Here is an 8,556-nt window from a genome sequence, read left to right as displayed (position 1 = left end):
ACTTTACTCTATGAGAACAACGTTATGACCTATTGTCTATGGTCTTCATTCCAATGTTGCACGAGCGTATGGCATGCCAATAATTATTAGTTTAGAACAACAAAAGAAGATCTTAATTTATGTTGTATTATACCTTTAAACAAACTTCATATTCATCTTTAATACAGTTTTAACTGATTCTCCTGATTTTAAAAGAGATTTACTTAAGAGATTTAAGTACTAATGCAAATAAGTCAAATTGTTATATGGTATTTTTAATCTGTGACCATACGAACGCGAGACAACTTCATGACAGTTGACACTATTTCCGGTGGGATCTTGTACCGCGTTGTATAGCAGCCATCTTGCTACGCTCTCTTGTCTATAAATTGCAATAGATCGTCTTTATGGACAAGGTCCGTAGATAATTTTTACTCTTTGGATACCTACGTTTATTTATTGTGGTCTCTGATTATAAGCAAATGACTGTCAAAACAATGGATTCTAAACGAATATATAAATATTTTTCAGATTTTCCTGGCGGAATAGTAATGTACGATACTTTCTAATCAAAAATGGAATCGTGGTCAAATTTATGTCGGTGCTGTCTTTCGCCGGACACTACTGTGTCAATATTAGACAACAATGAAAATGTTAAAGAGAAGTTTTTGGAAACAACATCTATTGAGGTAAATAATGCTCAAATTGAAGCAAACCATGCTTTATTACAGTTGCATATTCAATAGCAAACAGTTACAAAAGTTAAATGTTGATCAATTATCAATAGTTTAAATATTAATAGTTGGGAGATAATGTCAAAATTGACAATGTTTCAATGCAATCGTTAGGAGGTAAATAGTTTGTTATCTAAAGAAATATATATCCTAAAATCTTGTTTCAAAGATAGAAGCTGTTTCTTTGGATAGAGGTAGGCCTATAAAGTTGAAAAGGTATAAAATCGTTAAAAAGTATTTAAGCCCATTTCAGTTTTTATAATTTACTATATCATCAGATTTTTTTATTATCTTACAAATAGGTCATGAATATGATCTCCAGCTAAAAATAATAAGTCCAACATGATTAAAAAATCTCATCACCCAGTATATCATATAATTTTGTGAACCTATGAATAACTTGGTATGATTCAATATATACATTAGAAGACAATAAGAAATAATATGAACTAATATGCATTGGTCTAACAATTGTGACGTCTTATTATACTTTTACAATTTCTTATTGTCTCTTACTCTTATAAATTCATTTTTTTTCCCTACTTTTATCTCTCGTATTTCTAAAAACTAAATGAACCACTTATATTCAATATACATGCATGAGAAACTAATAATTCTTATTATGTTATAATAATAATAAAATATAGTTAACTTATATATTATTACAACTAATTCTTTACTTTTTTGTTTTTAAATTACATCTTATCTTACTGTAACAACGCATATCCAAAAATTCTAATGTAAATTTCTATTATAATGTATTTAGAATAAATATACATCCAATTAAATTTATAAATGTATGTCAAAAATTATGTGTTAAACAAAATGGACACTATTTGTCCCATTAGCAAAGATTTGCTTGTATTGCCATATTTTCATTTATACAATGATGTACTTTTTATTACAGGTAAGGGAGGACGACAGGCTACCTCAAAGGCTGTGTGACTGTTGCTTTACAATTATGAAATCAGCTCATGAATTTAGAGAACAATGTTTAAAGATGGACACTGAATTGAAAACACAACTTGATACAATTCCTGTTGATATTAAAGATGAGTTACTGTCTCAGATTGAAAGACATATGAATTCTAACCAAAATATGACTGAAGAGGACAAAGCGAAGGAATCTATGAAGAAATTAGAATCCATTATTAAAACGGAACCCATGGATGACGATGATTATTATTATGTCTTAGTTATTGATGATCCTAAGGACCAAGATGATAAGAATGATAAGAAACCGCTTTCTCCTCCACATCCTATTAAAAAAGAAATTGAACATGAAGATGTCAATATTTGCATAAATGAAGATTCAAATTCGCAGAATGCTGATACAAATGAATTTGTCATACAAAATGATTCATTGCAGAGTTGTATTGATTCATTCTTAATATCAAACACAAAAGTTTCAGCGAGTGTTCCGGAAACTATTTTAGAAAACGAAGAAGGGCATGAAAATGAAGTTGATTTTGTGAATGCACTGGATATTGTCGACTCAAATGAAGACCAGCTTATTACAATTGACAATGCCAACAATAAAGACAATCCTATAACTGTTACTCTTGCCGATGGAGTTAAAGAGTTTAACTCGAGAAATTTGATCAAAATTGTTACTCCATCTGGTCTTGAAAAGACGATACTACTAAAAAATGATGAAGGTGTTAAGTATTTAACAACAACACAGGAAGAATCCAATGATAATGACGACAATATGTCACAAGAAGAAATAATATTGTGTGAGGGTGATGATAATTCACAGTTTCAGATATTAAAAGTAGATGGTTCAGAATTTGTGATTGAATACACGGATGAGGGTCAGATAGCAACTGTTCTGCAACAAGAAGATGGGACGTTCCTCTGCGATTGTGGAGAACAGTTTGAAGATTTAGCTGAGTTTGAAAAACATCAATACAAACATAACCCAGCAGGTGAACATTTATGTAACCTGTGCGGCAAAGGTTTCGAAACTGCGGAAATATTGACTGGCCATACACTACTCCATAGATCAACTGGGCCAGTTGTTTCCTGTCCGTTCTGTAACCAAGTTGTTAGACGGAACGGCCTAACCCAACATATAAAATACACTCACAACACCAAGCCCCAATGTGAGCTTTGCCAGAAGACATTTGCGAACCAGAATAACTTGAAACGGCATATGATAATACATAGCGGAATCAAGGAATTTGTCTGTGATATATGTTCCAAAAGATTCAATCAAAAAATCACAATGCAAACGCACAGATTGACACACATCAATTCAACAACTTGTAACCTCTGTGACACAGTGTTTGAAGATAAAGCTGCTCTAACATTGCATAAAGAATCCGACGAATGTACAAGATCAAAAATCCATCTTGTCAAAGAAGAATTAATGAAGACCGTACGGCAAGAAGTAACAACGAATTTGGGAAAACTATTGGGTTATGCGTGTTCAATATGTAAGAAGATGTTCTCGCTCGAATCAGCGTTGGACCATCACATAGAAAAAACGCATATTATAGAAAAATTGGAAGATAAAAAGGGTAATAAACAAATGAAGAGATTCGAATGCACAATCTGCGGCAAGAGATGTGCGAGTCAAGCTATGTTGATAATGCACGAACGTGTCCACACAAATGAGAGGCCGTTCCCTTGTCAATTGTGTTCACTACGATTTAAGACCAAGACGCACTTACGAACGCATCAATTAACGCATACCAGAGAGAAAAAGTTTGGATGTTCGGTTTGTATGAAGTTCTTTGCGCTAAAAGGTAACTTGGTGGTGCATTTACGCACTCACACAGGAGAGAGGCCGTATGTATGCACAATTTGCGGAGAAGCATTTATCGATTCTAAATATTTGAAAAAACACAAATTGAGAAAGCATTCAATTGATAATATGCCTTGGAATAAGTACTGAAGAGGTTTTGTGCTATCTCATAGAATATTTTCACAGAAATCGTTGATTAAGTGTGTTCGAAGGTGGAATTTTGTTTTATATTAGTAACTAATATATACAAAGCGCAAAGCGTACTGTATAAGTCGTACTTGATAGAGTAGCCAACTGCAGACCTCAAATAAAATGTAATTTTTTAATGATATAGCAATAAATAGGGTTAGAATAAATTGATAATGCTATACACATAGGCGTTATGACTGACAATTTTGTAGAAAACTTGAATTTTTTATGAATTGTAATATAAGTACAGGCAATAGCAATATTTGTAATGTTTATTTTGAATTTTTGTAATGTAACGAAGTTTTTAGCGTTTGACTTCTAAAGTAATGGACTAGGTATTTAAGTGTTTCTTTATACATTATTGGCTGAAGATTTTTCTGGATAATTATTGTACAAAAAACTTATTTGCAATGTAACTTTACGATTTATTGTAACTGTAACAAAAATTAAACTAGAAACGATTATCTCATTATTTTGAAGTATTATAAAGTGAAAATTTATTAATATTATAAACTTCTCTTCTCTGTTAAAAAAGCGACAGGAATATCCAAAGAAATTTATTTCTTCAGGTCAATAATTAGTATATTCTGTGGTGATATTGTCGTATGTATTTTAATTCCAAACTTAAGTTGTGTTGAATACCAAAATTAATAATTTTTAGTTGTTAGGATTTCGTCGAAACAAATAAATTAGGGTTATTAGTTGATAATAATGTAAAGCTGAAGAGTTTGTTTGAATGCGCCAATCTGAGGAACTACCTGGACCGTTTTAAAATTTCGTTCGCCATTGTATGTACTTTGGGCGAATCCGGGGCGGTCCGTTATAGTTGATATGTAGAGACTGGATACGCATGTAAAACTAGGTATGAATTTTTATACTTGAATAAAAATTTATATATAATTAATTGTTTTATTTAAAACTCCTATCTCATTAATTATTATATTTTATTAACGAATAAATGGAAATACAGCTGTCGTGTGATTATATATATTTTATTGTGGGCGAACTAATATAAATTACAATATAGTGTTATGTTATCCGTGGTATTATCTAAAATAATAAAATGTTATCGCATAGACTAGGGCGCAACTTCGCCCCGTGGACAAAATAAGGGCTCCACTAGCAGTTAGTTAGATAAGGTATAATAACTATATAGAAAATTTTACCTTTCTGTACGTACTACACGTTACTACTTTGAAGTATCCTGTGACTAGTATTATGCTTAAAATAATGCATACCAGGGATTCTGTTTCGCCTGTTATCGCCTGATTAATAAATTCAAATGAATTTTAAAATTAATTTATTTGCAATCCTTATATGTACTTCCAAATTATAACCAAAATACGCCAGTAAATATTATTATTTATAAAAATGAATGCTATCGTAATATAGTGAAGATTGTTAACTCAGCTCGTGCATTCCTAAATATGAATAGTAATGTCTAGGTAGAGGGATAATTATGAGATACGAATCCTTTTATACAAATTTCTCTGGATTTTTATATTTAAATGCAATGAAGTTTAAATGTTTAATATGTCGCTTGAAAATAAAAGTAATAGCTCAATAAATAGGGCCAACTTTTATCCCGGAATTAACGTGGCAATGCGGCGCCTATATCGCCAGTTACGGTTGCGATGGGAATCAATTCTGATGTTTCAGTTTATAAAATTTATAAATGAATGAAGTCGCGAGAATATCTAATTAAAAAATAAGCATACAGCTATCAAGAATCAATCGAAATTTTATTATTACATTTTACACCAAAAATACTTTTAAAAGGTAGTTTTTAGCGCCATCTATTATTTTCCAATAACATTTGAATACCATGTAAAATAACGTAAATTGGTTGGTTCTTTTTAATTTCTTTTTCTATTCATCACTAGATAGCGCAAATATATTTGTAACTGCCGATATAACTACTTGACACTAGATGGCGGACAAATTTATGTGCCGCGTTTTTTAACCTTTAATCACATTAATTCATATTAATAGTCTGTATTATATTATATTTCAAAAAAATATTTATTTAAATTGTTTTTTGATCCTTGATTGTTGACGATAATTTTATTTCTCCTTTGAGTAATTACTATATTACAAAAATTGGTTTATCTCTCTTTTCTGTTAGACTTTCAGAAGTGGTTATCAAATAAAGCAATCAATTTATGAGACGTAGCTTATATTGAAAGCCAACTGTTTTGTTGAATTACAAATGTTCACGAAATTCCTTTAGAGTTTGATTAAAGCACAAAAATCTAACCATATTTAATTATTCTTTGTGAATATCTGCGAGCAGTTATTACTCAACCCTTATAATTAATTACTACAACTTGTAGTATTTATATGCTTGTACCTAAAAGTAGACGAAACTATAACAGCCGTCTAGAGTAAATTTAAGTAATATTTGAATATAGTTTGTGATTATCATTTTATTTATCAAGCTTACGTTGCAATAAGAGAAACAGTAACTAAAAAAGTCGCCACATCAGTAAATGTCGTAAGACGCTACATGTATAAGTACTAGAGTCGCATGACATATAAGTCGGTGTTTATATGCGGTAGGTGAGGTTATAGCAGTGCACGGGACGCCATGTCGATGTCGACCCGCGCCGCGCCTCGGTGAATCATTGTGTGGTTACCGCGATCGACACGTATGATACTTTTTTAGATTAGATTTTATAATAAATTAAAGATTTTTCATTATCCTTTCCTTACCTATTAGAAATTAAAGTACGTTAATTCGGTTGTGATTGCTGGTTATGAAAGGTTACAAGCTTAAAGGCTTGTCTTAAATTTGTCTTAGTCTCGGTCATATTTCATATTGACTTCATAGGTCTTTTACAAGTTAGGAAGATAAAAATCCCAGGAATGTTGGCGCTTAAGGACCACATGGCAGTGGCTTTGTTTGATACGATTATGTATAACTGCCACAATTTAAATAAAGTAACTAAAGAGGGACTTGATGGGTTTGCTTTCCGAACCGGCGGTACAAGAATTCTTCTACCAGAAGTCTAATTGAATAAATAAATGTTTGAGTTTGAGTTTACCCTTGAAAGTTCAATAGAAAGCTTTTCTTAAATTTAATATCAAAATGAAAAGACACTAAACAAATCCGTTATATGGAAGTAAGAAACGTATACAAAGAGAACGAATAATATACAAAATGAACTAAATGACAAAGTATCAACATTGTCCGTTCGGCGTACAGTCGCTCGGTAGCGGTAGCGGTGAGTGGCGCTCGGCGCGGCTGCTTTGTTCCCGGGCTGGCAGGCGGCAACCGACGCGCGGTAGGGCTGCTGCGTCGTGCATTTATTTCATTTTATTTTTTATGTATATTATTGTATACAAAAGCTTGTACTGTAGCATTATAGCTTAATCTGAAGTTTGAATATTGTATATTAGTACAAATCATAAAATCGTATTAGAATTGTAGATTACGTTAAATGTTTAGTGTACAATATAAATATTAGAAATGTATGTATGGCATTAAAATATATGCCTAATTATGCTAGAGTCCACAAAACTAATATAACTCAAGAGTTATTTGAACGCACTACTTCCAGGAATTACTGAACCGAACCAAAATCCTTTCACGTTAACATTTATAGAAAGACATAAAATTTAAATATAAATAACGGTTAAATTTATCAATTAATTTAACAGGTGGGAAATTGCATTTAAAACGTTGGTATACTTCACTGATCTTACATATTGTTTTGACGCTTTTATTACATCTTTATTATAAACAAATCAAATACTATATCACTATTTTTTAGCAATATTTGTATCATATCAATAGCAATGTTGAACCATAGTAATTGTTCTCTTATACATAATATAACACAGAATAATATAAAAATATTAAATTTCCTCATCGCCAGCCCTAGCGTCAAAGCGGGCCGATAGCAATATCGCTGAGTGCGACGGGCGGCAACAGCGAGTCGCGCCTAATTTACTCCGCCAACGCCTCTCCCCGCTGCGGGCCTGGTAGTGGCGTACGGATAGCACCTACTATGTTTTTGTTGTATATAAAAAAAAATATTATTTTTTGCACGTGGCAACTTTATCCAAAAGAAAATCATTAATTATTATTATTTAACTCGGCCTCATTTAACTCAACTTAACCTAGCAAATTGGTACCAAAGAACTGACCTGATTATCTTCTGACCGTAGCAATGAATAAAATTATAATTTCAGTGTTGTAAAATTCGATGTACAAAATAGGTTCCTTCCTAATACGCATATAATGCAAAAAACTGTTTATTTTGATCTTTATTTGATTCAATAAAAGGCACGAAAATATACAATTGATAATTTACTGACGCCTATTACAAAGAGCATTGAATTTTGAAACAACTCAAATTTTGTCTTCGTTGTCATCCCTACATTTGTCTAATTTTGCAAAATTAACTGATTTATTCAGAATTTCGCAATTATAAATTTATTTAGCAAATTCTTATTTAATCAAAATGGCAAAAATATAAATGAATTGTTGTAATCTTAATAATACCCGAAATACCCTGTTCCAAAATCAAATTTGGTAGCATCTCTATAAACAGTTTCGTTTATTAACAAACTCGCAAAACACCCTAATTGCTAAAAACGCGGCAAACAAAAACTTTTACTCGGCCAATTTGAAGCACGAACCGTTGTGTACTATAGGATCCGTCGCATCAGCACTCTCGAAGTGGTATCCAATTTGCGAATGCATTCAATAAGTGCCTGATTTCGTCGACTTTTGCGAGAGACGCCTGACGGTGCATTTTTATCTCCGCTACGGGCCGGCAATTTGTTCAAAAACTGGATGCAAATTTTGGTTTTCCCTGCTAACGTCATACTATTTCAGAGTTAATAAAATAGTGATAATAACAAGATTAAAATTAAATTTTTTATTCTATTTGTATTTCG

General features: G+C 31.8%; 1 protein-coding gene across 1 annotated transcript; it reads left to right on the top strand.

The window, feature by feature from the left end:
• The first annotated feature begins 300 nt into the window (after positions 1-300).
• LOC119837023 (zinc finger protein 836-like) lies at positions 301-4,551 on the top strand. The gene is made up of 3 exons (XM_038362504.1): positions 301-395; positions 511-668; positions 1,621-4,551. Exons 2-3 carry the CDS (start codon positions 555-557, stop codon positions 3,610-3,612), a joined length of 2,106 nt encoding a protein of 701 aa, XP_038218432.1. The 5' UTR covers positions 301-395; positions 511-554; the 3' UTR covers positions 3,613-4,551.
• The last annotated feature ends 4,005 nt before the right edge of the window (positions 4,552-8,556 follow it).

The sequence above is a fragment of the Zerene cesonia genome, chromosome 26 (genome assembly GCF_012273895.1).
Source record: "Zerene cesonia ecotype Mississippi chromosome 26, Zerene_cesonia_1.1, whole genome shotgun sequence".
Classification (NCBI taxonomy): domain Eukaryota; kingdom Metazoa; phylum Arthropoda; class Insecta; order Lepidoptera; family Pieridae; genus Zerene; species Zerene cesonia.
The sequence above is the reverse complement of the archived record's forward strand: the minus strand, read 5'-3'. Positions and strand labels throughout refer to the sequence as shown.

Excerpts from the sequence above, each read along its gene's own strand:
- LOC119837023 (XM_038362504.1), top strand. The coding sequence starts at position 555 with ATGGAATCGTGGTCAAATTTATGTCGGTGCTGTCTTTCGCCGGACACT. Across the intron at positions 669-1,620 it reads TGGAAACAACATCTATTGAG|GTAAGGGAGGACGACAGGCT; the intron begins GTAAATAATGCT and ends TTTTTATTACAG.